A 20,503-nucleotide genomic window follows, 5' to 3' on the forward strand; every position below is an offset into this window, starting at 1 on the left:
GAGAAGAGAGAGAGAGAGAGAGAGAGAGAGAGAGAGAGAGAGAGAGAGAGAGAGAGAGAGAGAGAGAGAGAGAGAGAGAGACTGGGAAGGGGAGACCATCTGGATGAGAAGTGGCAGTTTTGAGGGACAGGGATGGTCTGGACAAAGGGAGTAGGATGCTTCCTGTCTGTGATCAGAGTCTCTTGTGTATACTTACCTGGTGTCACTTTGAGAAACTGGCTCACTTCTGGGGGTTCTGCTTTGATCACTGGCAGCTGAGTCATTTCTCCTGGGGCCTGAGGAAGACACAGGTTCAGCTCCATCACCTTCCCAGGGGAAGAATCCTATCATATTACTCACCCTTCTCCCTCCCTCAGGCTGGAGCTCTTCCCTGCATATTTGGAACAATGGCTGGTCTCGGGTGTCCTGGGCTCAGCCCAGAAAGAACAGAGAGGCAAGTTCTCATGCTTGGACAAGCCGTACTACACCTAAGAGCAGAGAATGGTGGCTACACACTGTAGGGGAGAACTGACTCTCAGGAAGCATGATGGTTCCTGTGGCACCTGGGGCCATGCCACCTTCCATGTAGAGGCTGCCCCTTCACCAGCTAAGAAAGCCATGCAGGCCTTGGTGTGTGGTTGCCACAAGGACAGGAGGTCATGCTAGTCCCACTGCAACTGTTGGATGAATGAGAACAATAGTTCAGGAGGAACTAACTGGCCGAGGCTCAGAGAAGCTAAAATGTGACGTGGTTCCTGGGCACAAATGGGAGTCGAGCTCACACAAGGAAGCTTGAAGCGGTGAGAGCCCTTGAGGGGCTTTAAGTAAGGCACAGGTGAGACCAGATGTACGTTCTTTTTTGTTTGGTTGTTTGTTTGTTTGGTTTTTGGTTTTTCGAGACAGGGTTTCTCTGTATTGTTTTGTAGGTTGGCCTCAAACTCACAGAGATCTGCCTGCCTCTGCCTCCCGAGTGCTGGGAATAAAGACATGCGCCACCAACGCCCGGCTTGTTTGCTTGTTTTTTAGACAGGGTTTTTCTGTGTAACAGCCCTGGCTGTCCTGAAAGTTGCTCTGTAGACCAGGCTGGCCTCAAACTCACAGAGATCCATCCACCTGCCTCTGCCTCCCGAGTGCTGGGATTAAAGGCGTGTGCCACCAAGGCCTGGCTCAGATGTGTGTTCTTAACAAGCATGTATTCCTATTTATTTAAATTCCAAAGCATTGTTTCAGAAAGGGCTTCAGGAACATGCGTGGTTTTGTACATGTGAACTTCACCAACATAGCACGTAAGTGGTGATTTCAGTGAGGAGGGTGTGGCTCTCGGGACTGTCTCTCCCCACTGGGTCTGCTGGCAGCAGAGACCACCACACTGTGTGGGAAAGCGCTGAACGTAGGACAGTGAAGACGAGTCAGGGGAGTGCAGGTGTCCAGGAGCTTGGCCACTCCCTGGTCTACACCCCTACAGATGAGGGGACATGAGAGGACTGATGGAGAGTGGCCGAGGCACTCCAGTGGTTCAGATGACCTCACAGACTGGCCCCGCACTGGTTAGAGTGGAAACCCTCCACTCCAGGGTCTGACAGGCCAAGCTGGGAAAGCAGCTTCGAGATTTCTGACTTTGTGATTTGGGGCTTCACTCCTGGGAGCCTCCATTTCCTTCCCCCTGATTTTGGCTGAGCCAGTTCTGGAATCTCTAAGGATGTAGCTGGCTGTCCATCAGCCTTGGGAGCAGGAAGGGTGACCTTCTTGCTTATGACTGCTTACTTTGAACCCAGGTGGCCAGCAGGAGGCAACGCTCCTGCCTAGGAATTAATGTTTGTTTATTTGTTAAACTATAGAATTTTAGGCCTGTGACTTGCACCTTTTACAGGGAAGGAAGCTGAAGAAAAAAGAGAGAAGACAATGTGCTGTTACCTATACACTCTAGAAGTGGAGGTAGGGTTTGTTATGAGCATGGCTTATTAATCTAAATACAAACTAAAATGTAACACTATTTTTTTGCATTTACATCTTGATTTTTCTCCAAATCCTGAAATTTAACAGGCAAGGAAGTACCCTGGGCTATTTCCCTTCCCTTTCAGATGCCCTTGACTTCAAAACTAGCTTCAGCCCTGCCTGGTGCCCTGCAAGCTTTCTCTGCATGCAAGGAGGGCCCAGCATGCTTGGTGGTCACTGCTGTTTGTGCCTACTGGAGGATGGTGAAGGGGTGGTCACTGTGGGAGGCAGAGAGCCCTCAGTCCCCAAGGTTCGTAGCTCATGGGGTCCTGGGGTGGAGTCCAGGACTCTGGGTGTCACTCCCCTCTGTCTCCCCTCAGCCCCATCAGTAGTCCCTAGGCTCACCTGGTGAGGGATGGGCAGCCTGGAGATGGGGCTGACGCCCAGCAGTGGTGGGGTGGCCATAGCGGCAGCAGCCATGGCAGAGGAGGCAGCCAGAGGGTCAACAGGCAGCTCCGGGCTCTGCTCCTGCTTCACCATAATGGAGCACAGCTTGTGTCCCAGTGCCCACGCTCCACGCTCCACATCTGGGGGAAGGTGAAATGGGAAGGACTCGGTTAGGGGCTCCCAGAGCAGAGCGCTCTGACCAACTTCTGCTTGCTGGTGAGTACCCCAGACAGAGGAGTGATGTCGGAGTGCCCATCTGGGTGTGGCCAGGAAAGCTGGGGCACTCTGGTGAAGTGAGATGGGTGGGCTGGAACCAGAAGTGGCCAGAGCATCTTTGTATCTAAATGCTCACTGAACAGTGCTCACTCACTGACCACAGCTCCTAGACCTCCCCTGACCCGCTGACGTGTGACCTTAGGCAAGCAGCTTACCCTCTCCGAGTCTCAGCTTCCTCATCTTTAAGATGAGGAAAGGAGGGCCGAGGAGATGGCTCAGCCCACAAAAGGGCTTGCTGTGCAAGAATGAGGACCTTAGTTCACATCCCCAGCACCCATATAAAAAGCTGGGCACAGCAGCGTATGCCTATCAGTCCAGTGATGGAGGGACGGACACAAGAGCACCTTCAGGGCTCGCTCGCCACACAGTCTAGCCAATCAGTGGGCTCCAGGTTCAGTAAGAGACCCTGTCTAAAACTAATGGGTGAGGGACTGAGGAAGACACCTAACATCCAGCCTTGGGAGCTGTCCTGCAGATGTCCCTCTATCCCAACGTGATGAGGAACCACAGAGGGGTTTGAACATGCTGGAATTCATGAATTTAGTTTAATTATGTTAAAATTGTGTTAAGGATTAGAGAGTTGGCTTAGAGGTTAAGAGCACTGGCTGCTTTTCCAGAGGTCCTGAGTTCCATTCCCAGCAACCACATGGTGGCTCACAACCATCTATAATGAGATCTGGTGCCCTCTTCTGGTGTGCAGGCAGAACAATGTATACATAATAAATAAATCTTTAAAAAATTTAAGTATTGCAGATGCCGGGTATTGGTGGCACACGCCTTTAATCCCAGCACTCGGGAGGCAGAGGCAGGCGGATCACTGTGAGTTCAAGACCAGCCTGGTCTACCGAGCGAGTTCCAGGATAGCCTCCAAAGCCACAGAGAAACCCTGTCTCGAAAAACCAAATAAATAAATAAATAAATAAATAAAAATTAAGTATTGCAGATAAAAAATTTAAAAAATTATTACTATATAGTTATGTAGTTTTTAAATGTATATGAGTGTTCTATTTGCATATATGCTTACTTGCCAGAAGAAGGCATCAAATGCCCTTATATATGGTTGCTGGAAATCGAACTCTGGACCTCTGGAAGAGCAACCAGTGTTTCGAGACAGGGTTTCTCTGTGTAACCTGCCTGGCTGTCCTGGAACTCTCTTTGTAGACCATGCTGGCCTCAGACTCGAGGAGAGCTGCCCGCCCGTGCCACCTGAGTGCTGGGACGAAGGGCTTGTTAACTTCTGCGCTATCTCTCCAGCCCAATCCTTGGCTTAGTCATTTAAAAGACGTAACAGTTAGTATTTAGGGATTTGTACTGGCCTGCCCTTGGACTTCTGATAGGATACACCCTCAGCTGCAGCCACTAAGAGCACCACCTGTGCATATTGACTGTGTTCCCTTTTAAAAAGGCCCTGCCCACCCCCATCCTCCTCTCTTTTTCTCCCTCGATCTGTCTGTCCCTCCCTCCTTCCTCTCTTCCACTGCTCCTGTTCCTGGAGTCCAGTCTCCCCCTCCCATCTCCCCTTTTCACAATCCCTTTTCCCTAATAAAAACCCCTCTGCTTGAACTCTGCTGCACGGTGTCTTTCTCTCTCACACCACTTTTTAAACAATTTACAACAATAACTCTGGCTCTTTCGACTGCTACTCAGCCACCATGAACCGTTCCACCCCACCCTCTGTGCCAAGATGGACTGAAGGCTGGCTAAGAGGAACTCCTGTTCTGATGAAATCAATATAGAGAATTCTACAAAAAGCAGTAGCATCCATGTACACCCCCAGATTATCAATTTCATAGATTTGGGGGCCTCAAGAACTGCCCAGTTGCTTGTCACTTTCAGATTTGCATGTGAGCTGTGAAACCGAATTGCGTAAAAGGAGCAAACAGATTGGCTATATCTCCTGGTGTGGGGGCAGGGACTGACAAGATGGGCAGGGAGGTATATGGGGGGGGGTGCTGTTGAACCAAACAGTCCAGGAGAGAGAAGATGAGACCTGGACAAAGCAGGCAGTGGGAACAGAGAGGAAAGACTTGGAAGAAAAAAGTTGCTTTAAGAAAATTATTTCACATACATTGGTGTTCTGCCTGTATGTATGTATGTCTGAGGGTGTCAGATCCCCAGGAACTGGAGTTACAGACAGCTGTGATCTGTCATGATTTGCCATGTGGGTGATGGGAATTGAACCTAGGTCCTCTGGAAGAGGAGCCAGTGCTCTTAACCAGTGAGCCGTCTCTGTAGCCCCTTTTACATACTTGTTTTTTAGGTCTCAAGCAGTGCAGGCTGGCTCTGAACTTGCTATGCAGCTGAGGATGACCTTGATGACCCTGGTCCTCCTGCCTCCACCTCCCAAGCATCAGGATTACAGGTGTGGGGCACTGTGCCCAGCTTATGCTGGTGCTGAGGATGGAACCCATAGCTTTCTCCATGGTGGCCACCACACATGACATCAGAAACGAAGTTCAAAGGGTGAGTCCACAGGACTCCGTGATGGGGATTCATGGAAGTAGGAGGATGCTTGGGTTTTCCCATGGCAGAGTCCACCTCCTAACATGCAGTCATGGAGCGGGTCTTTTGGCCTCACCTGGGCTGAAGGGCTGGCATGCCTCATCTTTCTTCTGGTGGGCCACGGGTGTCTCCCACTCCAAGGGAGTACTGCAGCAGAAGCAGCAGTAAGGCATGAGCCAGGAGGTCAGCTTGCAGGAGTGGGGGGGGGGAAGGGTGGGGACTCTGAGGTCTGCTATGGGTGGGGAGATGGGTAGAGGCTGCCTGGTCCCACCTCAGAGGGCAGGCTCCTTCCTGCTGGGAGACTGAGAACCCAGCCCTGGGCCACAGGCAGCCCCAGGGTCCAGGAACACCCACAGTCTTTTCAAATTACAGAGCCAAGCTGACTGGGAGGCTGCCCCCGCAAAGGGCCACAGACAAATTGCTTTAAAAATAGACCTTGGTGGCTGCAGAGTTGCTGAGCCAGCCAGCAGGGTGGATGGAGACTCTGTCATGGGATGAGAGGGGCCCAAATCAGATGCCTGCTCTTCCCAGGCTGGAGTCTGAGACCTCCCAGAGGTCCAGGAACTTGGCAGATGCTGAGGTGCGGGGAGCATCTGGGATCTCAGCAGTCCCAAGCCATGGACCCTTCTACAACTCTTTCTTGGCAGGGAGGACAAAGACCCCAATGCTCATGAGCTAACGACGACTCTGGGAAGGCACCATTTTCTCCCCATTTAATAGATGGAACAATCAAGAACTCACACCCAAGGCCACTGTCCCCTGGAAAGGAAGATGAACAAATTCCATTCATTGGTCTAGCCACTCCTAGATTAATGGTACTTTAATGTTCCCCCCCAAAACCAGTGGCTGGTTGTTGATGTATATCCCACGTGGGCCTGGAGATGGGAAATTTATGGTTATTTTTTTTCATTCATGTCCAGAACTCTCAGGTATATATTATTTTCATCTGGAGAGATGGTTCAGCAGTTAAGAGCACTGGCTACTCTTCCAGAAGTCCCAGCAACTACATAGTGACTCACAACCATCTATCTGATGCCCTCTTCTGGCATAAAGGTGTACATGCAGATAGAGCACTCACATAAAATAAATAAACCTTAAAAAATAAAAAAGAAAAGAAAAAGACTTTCCCCCTAGATTTAAAAATTAAATTATGTCTATGTCTGTGTCTGAGTGGGAGTACTGTGTGGGACTGCAGGTACCTACCCTCAAGGTCAGAGGCACTAGGTCTCCCTGAAGCTAAGTTACAAGGCAGTGTGTACAGTCCTACTCAGGTGCTGGGAACTGAACTCAGGTCCTAGGCAAGAGCAGTATGCACACTTAGCTGGAGTCATCTATCTGGCCCCTATTTTCTTTTTGGTTTCTCGAGACAGGGTTTATCTGTGTAACAGTCCTGGCTGTCCTGGAACTCACTCTAGACCAGATTGGCCTGGAACTCACAGAGATCCACCTGCCTCTGCCTCCCAAGTGCTGGGATTAAAGGCGTGTGCCACCACCGCCTGGCTCTAGCTCCTATTTTCATCTTATAATGGAGGAAATAGAAGTCCAGAAAAGTTAAAGACTTTACTCAAGGTCACCCATAAGCTAATGGGAATACCAGGTCACACATAAAATCCTACTGAGTTCTCAACCCAGCAGCCTTTGCTGTTCCCAAGGCTGGAAGACAGCAAGAGCAGAGAGTAGAACCAGAGGGTTAGCTCTAGCACTGTATTCTGTATCTGTTTGCTAGTGTGAACCAGACAGCTCTACTTTCATGGAGTCTTTCCCTTATGGGTCAAATGTGAGGTAAAACCAAACAGGGAACCTATAGGCACCATGGAAACAGAATACTCTGCACACATTTATTGTGGTCCCAAAGAATACCGAGATACTGGGTCTTCTAGAGGTTAAGAGACAGATCTGGGGGCTGGAGAGATGGCTCAGTGGTTAAGAGCACTAGCTGCTCTTTCAGAGGACCCAGAGTTCAATTCCTAGCACCCACATGGCAGCCCATAACAGTCTATAACTCCAGTTCCAGGGAGTTTGTCACCCGTTTTGAATGGATGTGATTAACATACATACATGTAAACATAACAACCATAGACAGAAAACAAAAATAAATAAAATTTAAAAAGAGGCTCAGTGAAAAATGACAGGACCAGGACTACCTTCCTGTCTTAGTATAAGGAGATGGGAGACTCTGGATTCTTTGTAATTTGTCCGTATTCAGGATGACGATTTTTGTAGTTATGGTCATTATTTGAGGTAGGTCTGTGTTGTAATCCAAAGCTGCTCTGGAACTTGCTATGTAGCCAGTCCTGGCCTCAGACTCATAATCTTCCTTGCCTCAGCTTCCCAAGTGCTGGGATCGCAGGTTTTTATGCCATCATGCCAAGCTTCATCTATTATTCAATTACCCCACTATTGGCTCTAAATCAGTGGTTCTCAGCATCCCTGATATGCTGGGTCCCATCTACAGTGTTTCAGACTTGGTGGGGCTGAGTGGGGGATGCAATTTGGGTTTTTGTTTGTTTAGGATTGAATCTAGTGTGTTCTACAGAGTAGGGAACCATGGACCATGACTCCACTATCTCCAGGCACTTTTTCTTTTGGTAAGTTTGAGATAGGATCTCACTAAGGTATCCAGGTTGACTTTGAACCTTCTATACTCCTATTTCAGTCTCCTGTGTAACTGAATTTCATTTAAAATATTTATTTCTTTATGTATAAGTGCCCTGCCTGCATGTCTGTTTGCTTAACAGAGGAGGGCATCCGATCTGATTACAGATGGTTGTGAGCCACCTTGTGGTTGCTGGGGATTGAACTCAGGACCTCTGGAAGAGCAGCCAGAGCTCTTACCCAGAAGGAGTGGCTGTGCCTTCTCTCCAGCCCTCACTTGTTTGTAGTTTATGTGTTTGGAGACAAGGTCTCACTATGCAGACCAGACTGGCCTCAGACTTACCATCCACCCTATCTAGCCCCAAATGCTGTTACCAACACACACTACCATGCTGGACTGGCTGCAGCTCTGCATTTATTATCATTATTGTGGTTTATTTTATTTGTTTTTTTAAGACAGGGTCTCTATATGTAGCTCTAGTTGTCCTGGAACTCACTATGTAACTCAGGCTGGGCTAAAATTCACAGAGATCTGACTGTCTCTATCCTGAGTGCTGAGATGAAGGGTGTGCACCACTACAGCCAGGTTTTATTTTATTTTATTTTATGTATAGGAGGGGACACCGGTACATGTTCATGTGTGTGTGTTTGTGCCTACAGAGGACAGAGATGGGTGGCTGTTATGTGTCTTCCTCTATTGATCTCCAAAGTGTTGTTTGAGGCAAAGTTTCTCTGAATCTGAAGTTCTCTGGTCAGTAAGCTTCTAGGATCTACCTGTCTCCCAGTTTGTTCTTTTCCTCCATGCACTTGCCCTATGGTTACAGGACCCACCACTACCAGCTTTTATGTGGTTGCTGGAGATCCAAACTCAGGCCCTCAGGCTTGAGTGGCAGGCACATTAGCCCCTAAGTCACCCCCAGCAGCCCCAGGCTCTACATTTGAACAGGCTGTTAGTGACATTGATGCCTAAGGACCAATCTTTGTGAACTGATTGCTGACTGAAGCCAGGGCATGCCCTTAGAAATGGCCAAGTGGTTTTGATTTCAGGGGGTCAAAAGGTCAGGAACTGCACCCTGCTGGAAGGGTTTTGTAGGCAGATGCCCTGGGAGTCTTGGGCTGCTTTGGTCCCCCCAGAAACTTCCTCCCTCTTGGGCTCTTGCTCATCTTACCTTGGGTGGTGTCCTCCATCTTGATGGGTACAAGGGGGCTCTGGGGTGCAGAATCCCCACTTAGAGAGTAGCTGTGCTCAGCCTGGATGCCTGGAGCAGGGGAGTCCAGTTCCATGTCCAGTAGAGGGCTCTTCTCATCTAGCACAGGGTCATCAAAGAAACTGCTGAACAGGTCATTGGAGAAGTCCTCCATGTTCTCCACAAAGTGGTCCAGGTGCTCCGGGAAGTGCTGGGGAGGGAGGGGAAAACTCAGTTTGGCTTGGAGAGGGGGTACGGTTGTGATAGTCACCCCTTCATTCTTTTCTCCCTGCCATTCATGTGGTTACGTCACCACCACTCTCCCTATGACCAACTTCAACAGCTCCTCTCTCATTTTTCTTCTTTTTAAATTTTTTATTGCTGGGCATAGTGGTACACCCCTTTAATCCCAGTACTCAGGAGGTAGAGGCAGGTGGAGCTCTGTGAGTTTGTGGATAGATTGGTCTATAGAGTGAGTTCCAGAACAGCCAGGGCTATATAGAGACACTTCTCAAAAAAGCAATTGTCATCATCATAGGGTATGTAGACTTGCACACCACAGCATATATATGTGTGGATGTCAGAGGATAACTTTGAGGGGTTGTTCACAGTGTTTGCCTATATGTGTGCCTGCAGGCCAGAGAGGGCACCAAATCTCATTACACATGTGTCCCATCATGTGGTTGCTGGGAATGGAACTTGGGACCTTTGGAAGAGCAGGCAGTGCTCTGAACCACTGAGCCATCTCTCCAGCCCCCCATTCCTCTTTTCTTTATGTGGGATTGTAGAAGTAAATTCTGACTGCTAGGCATGTAGACAAGTGACTTTACTCACTGAACAATCTCATCAACGTCCTCACGTTTAACATTTGTATTTGTTTATTTTTAATTAGGGTCTGGAGAGATGGCTGAGCAGTTAAGAGCATTTGCGGTTCTTGCAGAGGATCCAGGTTTGGTTCCCAGCATCCACATGGTGACTCCTCACAAGCATCTGTAGCTCCAGCTCCAGAGAATCTGATGCCTTCTCCTGACCCATAGGAACCAAGCACACAGATAGTGCGCATACAAACATGAAAGCAAAACACTCACATACATTAAATAAAAACAAGTAAATCATTTTTAAAAATCAAAGTGGATGGAACCTGAAAAATCAAGTTGCCCTCTGGCCTACACACACACACACACACATACACACACACACACACACACACACACACACACATACACACACACACACACACACACACACACACCTGGGGAGGGGTGCCAACAGACAGACAGGACAAAAGTCACAAATAATGCCTATGAAGGACATGGGTGGACTGGAAAATAGACTCAGGCAGCAGAGGTAATGTGACAAGAGCCCAAGTTTTGCTGCCTGTCACAGGGAACCTTGGAAGCCTGCAGTTCCATCCACCTAGATTAAAATTTTTTCTTTGTTTTTATTTTGTATATATGAGTCTTTTGCCTACATGTATGCCCGTGTACCTCATGTATGCCCGTTGCCCATGGAAGTCTGGTCCCCTGGAACTGGAGTTACAGATGATTGTGAGCCCACATATGAGTACTGGGACCAAACTGGAGCCCTCAGCAAGAGCAGCCAGTGGTCTTAACTGCTGAGTCATCTCTCCAGCCTCTCCCCTTCCCCTTTCCCACCACCTGGATTTTTGATACAGGCTTGGAACTCACCAAGTGGGCTAGGCTAGTTAGCCCTGCTGCAATTCTCCTGTCTCTGCCTTCCCATTCTGAGATTATGGGCATGAGGTACCATGCCCCTTTCAAGGGAGCTGAAGGGATTTAACTCAGGTCCTCATGAATGTTACTGACTGAAGTAGGAATAGAGACAGCCCTGAGTGAGTGAAGTCCTGACTGAATGTGTATTTTGGCATGGACTTCAAGACCTGAGTCCCATGTGGCAATGGACAAAGGCTCAAAAGAAAGTGTAAAGCTTTTCTATGGAGTCTGGGTTTAAGCAATTATGAGTTATTGATCAGTGTGGACAAAGACTAGCGACTGTGGCTTCCTCCTCCAGATGTTACATTCTAAGACTGCTCCCTAAGAAACCTGCAGACCCCTCCTTCCCAGACTAGCTGACCTCCCCCGACTCCCCGTGCTGTGCATAACAAACACACTGAGATTTCAGGTTACAGCCCTAACGGGAGCAAAACCCCACCTGATCCTGCCCAGCTCCACTGTCTGTCTCTGTCATCTGCTCTTTTACTCCTAGCCCAGGTTTCAGGACCAAGTCTTTCTGGTTATTCCCCAACCACCACCTGCCTGCCTTTTTATGTAAATTAGCTTATGTATGTGGGTGATTTGCCTGCATGTATGTACGTGCACTCCGTACTTGCCTGGTGTCCTTGAAGGAGGTGCCAGAGAGGGCTTTGGATCCCTTGGAACTAGAGTTACAGACAGTTGCTAGCTCCCATATGGACACCGAGAATTAAACCTGGCCTGCCTCGAGAGCAACAAGTACTCTTAGCTGCTGAGCCCTCTCTCCAGCCCTCCTGTCTGGGTTTTTTTTTGGGGGGGGGAGCAGTTTCTTTTCTAAGATTTATTTATTATGTATACAGTGCTCTATCTGCATGTATCCCAGCATGCCAGAAGAGGGCACTGGATCTCATTATAGATGGTTGTGAGCCACCATGTGGTTGCTGGGAATTGAACTCAGGTCCTCTGGAAGAGCAGCCAGTGCTCTTAACCTCTGAGCCATCTCTCCTGTCTGGTTTTTTTTGTTTTGTTTTTTGTTTTTTGTTTTATGAGACAGGGTTTCTCTGTATTGTTTTGGAGGCTGTCAGACCAGCCCGGCCTCAAACTCACAGAGATCCGCCTGCCTCTGCCTCCAGAGTGCTGGGATTAAAGGCGTGCACCACCACCACCCCGCCCCCTGTCTATTTTTGAGATAGGGTCTTGTTATGTAGTCCAGGTTGGCTTCAAATTCATGATCTGGCCGGGCGGTGGTGGTGGTGCACGCCTTTAATCCCAGCACTCGGGAGGCAGAGGCAGGAGGATCTCTGTGAGCTCGAGGCCAGGCTGGACCGATAGCCTCCAAAACAACACAGAGAAACCCTGTCTCGTAAACACCAAAAAAATAAAAAAATAAAAAATAAAAACAACAAAAAACCTCATGATCTGAGTCTCTTGAGTTTCAGGCACCGGCCACGCCTACCCAAACTGTACTTTATCCCAAGGCCTGGCTGTGGAGTCATCTCACTGAGGTTTGAATCCTGGCCTCGATCCTTCTAGCTGTTGACTCCATTTGTGTAAGCTGCAAGGGGTGACTCACTAATAGCTTACAAAATCAATTTAGTGGGCCATGACCAAAACTTAAAAAATATACTTAGAAAATTTTCCTTGACACACAATAATAGTACATATCTGTGGGGCAGACTTTGACATTTCATTACATGTGCCAATGCACAGATTGGTTAATGGGGCATATCCATCACCTTAAACACATATCCTTTTTTGGTGGAGCACTGAAAATGCTGTCTGCTAGCTATTTTGATGCATATAATTAATCGTTGTCAACCACAGCAGCCCCACTGTGCTACAAAACATTAGCTCCCACTCCTTTGTCACTGCCTGTCCCCACGACCCCTCTCCCCAGCCCGTTTCCTCTGCCAGCTCAAGCCGCTTCCACCAATCAGCTCTTTAAGCTTCTACACACAGGTAAAGCATGATTTTAATTTTCATCTGGGGTGCTTTGTATGCTAAGCAAGTGCTTTGTAAGATCTAAATTATATACACTGGCCCCCTGTTCACGTGGGCATTTATGACCATAATTTAAGAAAAAATAGTACAGAATAAAATACAAAATAAGTAGAAAGGATCAGAATGCACCACACATACCAAAGCAAAAAAGCTGGCAAAATATTAACTTCAGCTATGCATATACTTGATAAAGATGTCAAATTCCTTTCTCAGAAATAAACAGCTAGCCGGGCGTTGGTGGCACACGCCTTTAATCCCAGCACTCGGGAGGCAGAGGCAGGGGGATCTCTGTGAGTTCGAGGCCAGCCTGGTCTACAGAGCGAGTTCCAGGACAGGCTCCAAAACAATACAGAGAAACCCTGTCTCGAAAAAAACCAAACAAACAAACAAACAAAAAAGCTGCCATGTGGGTGCTGGGAATTGAACTTGGGTCCTCTGGAAGAGCAGGCAGAGCGCTTAACCTCGAAACCAGGTCTCCAGCCCCTAGTTAACCCATGTTTTAACCTCCTCTGTACATAATGGGGCTGATAATAGTTTCCCTTGCTAAGGTTATTGTGGGAATTAAGCCACATATGAGTAAGGGTTTAGGACAGTTTCTCAAACTGTCATAAGTCAACAAAGGTCATATCATTAATAAAACACTCCAGGGTCAACACATAGTAGATGCTTTTTCCCTTTGATGAGTCATAGATGTGCAACACAGTGTGGCTATTGTTCATGAATGGTTTTGCGGGTTGGCTGAATGAGAACGGGTGGGGGTTGCTTCAGCTCTGCATTGCCACCTGGTCAATCAAAGTGCTGGCTCTGTGGGATTGGCTCCATGTCGAGTCATCAGCTTTCTGTGTCCTGAACTGTTAGGAGCCTGTCCCTAGGAGGCAGGGGTGTCCAGTGCCTTCTGCTTCAGGAAAAGGCTCAGCACCAGATGAACTGTCTTTGAGGAGCCAGGAACGAATGAGCTGCAACCATGTAAACTTGTTTTCAACTCTTAGCTCCATTTCATGCTGATTTTTTAACTTTTCTGTGCCTCAGTTTCCTCATCCAGAAGAGGGAAATATAGTTCCCACCTGCAGCATTGCCACGGGGATCAAGTGTGGGCCACATGCTTAGTACTCGCTTCATATGATTATGAGATAAAGAGAATGAATACACACGAAGCTCTCAGAACGGCACTTGGTGGGTAGTAAGTGCTCAACACTTGGTAGTTATTACTATGAAACAGCAGCCTCTAAACGCTGGGCGTGAGCTTAGAGTCTACAGAGGGAGATGGCTTGAGTGTCTCCTCTGAACAAGTAAGGTGAGAGACTCCAGGACAAAACAAATCCAGAGACGCCATTGGTATAGTCTGCCCTCCCACTTCTGTTCTCCCAGGAATCATTTAAACATTTGTTTTTATTTAAATCTTCCAAAGTGTTTTCATATATCCCCACCCCCTCTGTAACCACGATGACCTTGAATTTCTGATCCTTTTGCCTCCACGGAGTGCTGGGGTTGGAACCCAAGGCCCTGTGTATTCTAGGCAGCCACCCTCACCAACAGAGCCACGACCCACTCCTGCCTTCATTTCATTTAAGTGGCACCATTCCCCAAGGAGTAAAGGTATTTGACGATAGGGAATCTGGGGCCCGGGAGCTGCCAGACAAAACCAGAAATTGTCCATGGTCCTTACTACCCAGATCTTCTCCAGTCACCACACACCTTTTCCTGTTTGGAAATAGCCTGACTTCTGCCCGACTGTGCCCTGTTCACCTGCCAGACACTCATTCAATAGAGATGCAGGGGCAGAGCCTTGCGTCTCAGAGCAAGACCGCTGGTGGACTAGCTGTTCAGGAGCGCTTGGGTGGTGCGGTAAGAGAGATCAGGGGCTGAACATGTCTCTACAACCGAGAATCCACACAGAAACGCTTTAGGATGGTATATGCTCCATCACCAACAACCATCATGCCCAGCCAGCACTGAGCGGTCCACATCTGCGGCAGAACCAGGCCAGCCCAGCTGGGGGCGCTTCCTTCCAGCCGAACTCGGCGTGCGTGGGGAACTCTCTCAAAAGCTGCGGTGGGGCCCCTGGGAGGGGGTTGCGCAGAGCTGGAAGAGCCGTGAGTCAGCGGCTACAGTATTTCTCCAGCAGCTGCTCCGCAGGCGATAAGGGTTTGCCAAGCCCCTTCCCGGGGGCCTGGAAGAGGAGAGCCAGCACCCTCCAGTCTGGGAAAGGGGTCCCTGCAGTTTCCAGTTTCAGGAAGATGAACGAGAATGACCCCCTTTTGGGGATACCCAAAGGAACTTGCTAAGGGGCCTCAGTCGGCCGGGTGTTATGAGGCGCCCCCACCCCACCTGCTAGAAACAGCAGCCAAAGCTCAGCCTGCTGGAGCTTCCCGAGCCGTGGGAGCCAAGCAGAAGAGGAGGGCGGCCAAGGGGCAGGCAGGGTGGGGTGGAGGACGCTCCGCGCTCAGTCCTCCAGGGTTCCTGGAGTGCTGGGAGGATGGGGGTCGTGTCACATCGCACCTAGACTCATCTGTCTCTCATGGAAGCATGGCCACCAGTAGCTGCTCACTGAATACTGTAGCCTGTTTCTGTTTGATGTCTGACCTCTCGGACATACAGATCAGTTATGGTTCGAGACAGCAGGAAGCAGACAACCTGAGAAAGTTAATGGTCCATGTCCCTCAACCCATTTTACTAATGAGAAAGCTAAGGACCAGAGAGAGGAAGCCATTTACCATAGTCACACAGTGAGTAGTCAATATTTCGGGCGGGGGTCTCCGCCACTCTGGGATTGCGCCCGGGGGGGGGTTCCCCCTGTGTTCTCTCCCTCCATCCCCGCAAAGCCCTCTCTAGAGACTTCAGACCTCCCCAGCTCTGGCCCTAGACGCTCTCTCGCTAGCCAGCCCCCCACCCCCACCCCGCTAACACAGACACACAAGAATCAGATTTAGACTGTCTGATGGAAATTGGGGGTGGAGCTGGGGAAGAAAGGCCGGTGGCCAGGAGTTCATAGAGGGTCTCATGCCAACGTTTGAGGGGAGCAGTGTTCTGTTAGGGTGGGCAGCCTTCGGGGGTGCCTTTTCATACAGGCAACAAGAGTGGGAAGCCAGGGAAGGAGACATTTCCCTCCTCCTCAAAGACTTTTTCCTACACTAGTGCCAATATCAGCTCCTTCTCGGCCGCCACGCGCAGCCGGCGCCGGCTCTACTCTCTGGAAGGAGAGGTCCCAGGCCTCTGGCTCTCGGGCCCGCACCCCACCTCTCCGGCTGCTGCTCCTCCCCTTGGAGCCGCAGCTCAACCGCCCGCCCTTTAAATTTTAGAGGTGGATAAGGGGTCCAGCTTGCCCCGCGCAGCAATTACGTGGCTAAACTGGCCTCTTGGGCCCCGCCCCTCGCGGGAATCTCGCTTGCTCATTGGTGAGAGAGGAGAAGTTCCTGGCCAATGAGAGGAGACAGCGAGCCACCGCCCGCCTGGCTCAGAGCGCGGCTGCGCAGAGCAGGGTTCTAGACCGGGAAGCCTGCCTGAGGCGGGGGGGAGTACAGCCTGGTCTTGGTCTGTGATTGGGGCAGAGCGGAGATGGTAGTTCTGCGGTATCCGGAGACCCTAATCAGTCGCGTGGCCACCCGTGATGAGAGGCGAATGGGGAGGGAGCAACTCACTTCTAGCTCTGCCCCACCCCCTCTCCCAGTAATCTTACCAGTGGGTAGCACGGAGGGGCCGCAAGGCACCAGCCCCTGGTGTGAGAGGGGACGTTCCCAGGGTTGTACCACTCTCGTTCCTTTACGCGACCTTTTCCTTAACCTTTCCCATAGGGGTCAGTGCAGACAGAAAAGGTATCTGGGCTCAGCGACCGGCTGGAGTACGCGCTAACTGCCACTCGTGCGTCCCTTCCCCCAAGCCCCTCGTCCTCTGACGCCTGCACCCAGTCCTGGTTTCTACCCCAACACCTGGTCCAGACAGATTGCGTCTGTGCTGGGTAGGGAGACCTGAATTGGTCCAGACTAAGCTATGGGATCAGGGGTGGGGGAAATCCCCAGCGAACATTCCTTCTGAGAGAGTGAGCTCTGGGAAGAGATGGGAGGGGAGTTCTCTCACGTTCCCCTCTTCCCGGGGAGGGCTGCTGTGGCAGACGCCTCTCGTCCCCTAACACACTGACCCATACATTCCCGGACGGTTACTTGCCTAGTGACCACCAGATAATTGTCTCCATTTCAAGCCCAAGGGCTACCGCTGTGAGTCACCGCTGTGAGTGTGGGTGGGAGTTGGGTGAGGGTGCACACAGCCAGGACTGCAGAGAGGGGTGGGCTCCTGGGCCCCCAGTTGTCAGGACATCTCTTTGTCCTTAAGCCATCGCCATCCAGGTCTTTGGGGGCCCTAGGAGACTAAGAACTTGTCTTCAAGGGCTAGGCTCTTGGCTGCCTGGCAAAAGGGAATAGACATTGGGCCCAAATTCAGGAGGCCCCAGAAGGAGATCTATCTACCCGGCTCTGTTCTGAGGCCCAGGCAATGTTAGGTGGATTGCCCAGGTTTCTACTGGGTTATAGTTTGTGTCCCTCCTGAAGTAAGGTGTTAGGGGGCAGTTAAGAGTCAGTTTGTCTTTGTCTAGCTTCTCTGGCCTAGAAGGGGTAAACCCTTCCTGGAGCCCTCCGGGCAGGTGTGAGAGTTACAGGGAGTCTGTAATTCTAATTACCCTCACTATCAACCTTTCTTCTACAAGTCAAGGAAGGAGAGTGCTGAGTTGTCCTGTTTTTCCCTTATTGACCTATTAACCATGCAACCTAAGTCCAAATAAACAGGGATGCTTCTGTGAGTGCATGATGAGTACACATGTCTACACCTGTTTATGTGTGCACTGCGACACAGACCTGGTGACGGGGGAGGGTTCCACCCAGGAAATCTCCATTTCTCTGACATGACAAATGAGAGATGCAGACGACCCCATGCCCACAGCCGATGCACTGAGACTTGTATTGCACGGCGTCAATCATATGCACACTACACCACCCCAGTTTACACGGGTGTACACAACAGGCAGTCACAGCTCAGTGAGGACATTTACCAGACGGGATGAGATGGACAGAAATTCACAGGGCTTGGGATGTGGCTCGGGGTGAGAGCATTTAAGTGTGCACGGGGCCCTGGGCTCAATCACCAGTACCACAAAGCCACCAAGGACCAAGTGTGGCAATGCACACCTCTAATACCAGCACCTGGGAGGCAGAGGCAGGTGGATCTCTGTGAATTTAAAGTCAGCCAGGATTACACAAAGTGAGCTAGCTCAAAAACCAAAACAATAAGAAACACAACACAAGAAACACACACGTGTGAAGTCATCCCTTACAGGCTCACATAGACACATGGTCACATGCCACATCTCACATGCTCCCAGGCCTAAAAGCCCACTAGGCCATGTGCCTGAGCTGACCGAATCACGTGAGCCCAAGCAAGAGGTTTGGGAGTCCCAGGTTTGTTTGGGGCTGGGACAGTAGCAGCTGGTATTGGAGGAGTGGCTGTTGTGGAGACTGGAGCCTTTTTTTCGTGCCAGTGTACGCTGGAAAAAGAGAGTGGGTAAGCTGGCACCCACTGCAGGCTACTTCTATGCCAAGCAAGGTCCTAGAAGGGCATAGACCGCCGGGCGTTGGTGGCGCACGCCTTTAATCCCAGCACTCGGGAGGCAGAGGCAGGCGGATCTCTGTGAGTTTGAGGCCAGCCTGGTCTACAGAGTGAGTTCCAGGACAGCCTCTAAAACAATACAGAGAAACCCTGTCTCGAAAAACCAAAAAAAAAAAAAAAAAAAAAAAAGAAGGGCATAGACCACCTCTGCAGTCCTCCGCCTGGTCATCTAGTCATCTACCTTTCCCTCCTGTCACCAGTAACCTGCCCTGGTTAGACCACAGATCCTCAGGTTCCCAGTCAACCCCATCCATCATCTGACAAGGCAGCCCTTTGCTGTGGCCCAACTCTTATGCGGGTGCCAGGAGGAAGCTATAGCAGTGAGGATACTGCCCAAGGCTCAGATTAGCTGTGACCAGCACCACTGAGGCATGAGAGCTTACGGTCTGGCTACTGGAGAGGCTGGAGCATGTGTATTAGATAGAGGATGCCTTCGGGACAGCTCAGGACACTGAGAGCCAAGTGCTGGAGTTGGCACTCGGAGCTCTGGAGAATAAAGGCAAGCAGTCACCCTCATTACCCATCACACACACCTTCGTCCAGCCTTTACTGAATTCTCACTGTGTTCAGCTCTGCAGACTGAGAGATGAGCAAGAAGGCCAGCTTCCCATTCCAGAAAGACTTTCTGACATGGAAGTAGGTCTGTATTTGGAAGTGTGATCACTTTCTATAGTTGTGATTGCCTAGACCCTAAAACAATCATGTCATTCCCCTGCTCAATGTCCATCCATAAATTCCATAGGGTAGCTTGGAATGACCCATTCACGTTGCCTCTGACTGGCTGTGTGCAATCCTTCCCTCATCCACTTTCCAGACCAAGTCTTGATATGTAGCCCAGGATGACCTCAAACTTGCAATTCTCCTGTCTCAGCCTCCCGAGTATTGGGATTATAGGCATGGGGTCCTGTGCCTAGCCTGCTGGGCTCAGTTCTTTTGGGTGTATCCAATGCCTGCATGCTCAGGGAGAATGCAGGTGTTTGGAGACTAGCTGTGTGGGTGAATGAAGGCATGTGTCAACAAGTTAATGGACTTAGGGCCCTTCTTCTGCAGTACAGCATCTAGGAATGAGTGTCCTGAATTCTGCTCTGCTGCCAGACCACTCCTGCTCCAGGCAGAGTTTCCATTGGCCTGGACTCCCTCCTTGGGTTCCTCCCTGGGGGAAGGGGTGGTGGTGTGTTATACTATTTTTCACGTTGTTCTGGCCTAAGACCTTTTTGTGTTTAAGCCAAGACAGAGAAGTTATGTAGGGTACACAGACCCCACTCAGTGTTGGAGAGGCAGGTCTATGAGTATATACGGGGCCTGCTGGTCAGCTAGCTGGATCTGCTCCTTTTTGGTTCCTGACCAGCTGGAAGGTCTTCTAGGCTGGAGCCTAGCACTTGGCTCTGGCTGCAATTCTCCTGGCCTCTTCCCCCTCCTCGGCATACTCACTCTTCAGCTTCTGGCTTCCTCGAGGCCCAGCCTGTCTGAGTTGTCCTCAGGTTTTATTTTTGGAACAAGTGGCATTTTCTCTCCTTATATCCTCCCATCCTTCTGGGAAGGTGTGGGACTCCTGGGTTCTCCTGGGAATTAGGCTATGGCTTCAGTGTTGGGGTTTTGGATTTCTGTAGGCCCTCAAGGGGAGACTCCTAACCCAGCTTATGCACCCAAGCCAGCTGCCCTGCCTTCTTTCTCCACCCAGTGTGTGACTAATGCCTACCCTTGTCCTTCTTGAAGAGCATCGCTCTAGCCAAAAGGAATCATAATTTGAAGCACCGTAAGGCCCGCCTCCTATTATTGTCAGGGTGATGCAGCTCAGAGGTTATGAACAAGGAGACAGACAGGCCTTATCTGCTATGTGCTGTGTAGCCGGTGCCAGGTACTTCATCTCTCTAAGTGTCTGTCTTAGTCAGCTATGGAGCAGGGGTACTTCATCTCTCTAAGTGTCTGTCTTAGTCAGCTATGAAGCAGGGTACTTCTATCTACAGCACCAGGTTGCTAGGAGAAGTGAAGGAGAAAACATCTGTAGAGTGCTTTCAACAGTGCAGAGAATACCTAAGATACCCACTCAATGTAGCCATGGCAGGTGAAAAAATTGCAGGGGCAGGGATGGAGTGGACTTGCTCAGGGTCACACAGCTCAAGGCAAGCCACGTAGTGCAGCATTATACATCTCTCTCTTCCTCCCGAGGGAAAGGGAGGGACTGACATAAAGCCAAGAAAGGGGTTTCCTTCCTTC

At 50.1% G+C, this 20,503-nt stretch overlaps 1 protein-coding gene across 1 annotated transcript in view; it reads right to left on the minus strand.

The window, feature by feature from the left end:
- Positions 1 to 20,503, minus strand: part of Creb3l1 (cAMP responsive element binding protein 3 like 1) — a 42,015-nt gene that overhangs the window by 10,234 nt on the left and 11,278 nt on the right. Inside the window, exons 2-4 of the mRNA XM_005064904.4 lie at positions 8,904 to 9,132; positions 2,320 to 2,501; positions 197 to 275 (exon numbers count right to left, since the gene is read on the minus strand). Of these exons, the coding sequence (XP_005064961.1) occupies positions 197 to 275; positions 2,320 to 2,501; positions 8,904 to 9,132 (490 nt within the window). The remainder of the gene's footprint in view (positions 1 to 196; positions 276 to 2,319; positions 2,502 to 8,903; positions 9,133 to 20,503) is intronic.

The sequence above is a fragment of the Mesocricetus auratus genome, unplaced genomic scaffold (assembly GCF_017639785.1).
Source record: "Mesocricetus auratus isolate SY011 unplaced genomic scaffold, BCM_Maur_2.0 Super-Scaffold_100004, whole genome shotgun sequence".
NCBI lineage: Eukaryota > Metazoa > Chordata > Mammalia > Rodentia > Cricetidae > Mesocricetus > Mesocricetus auratus.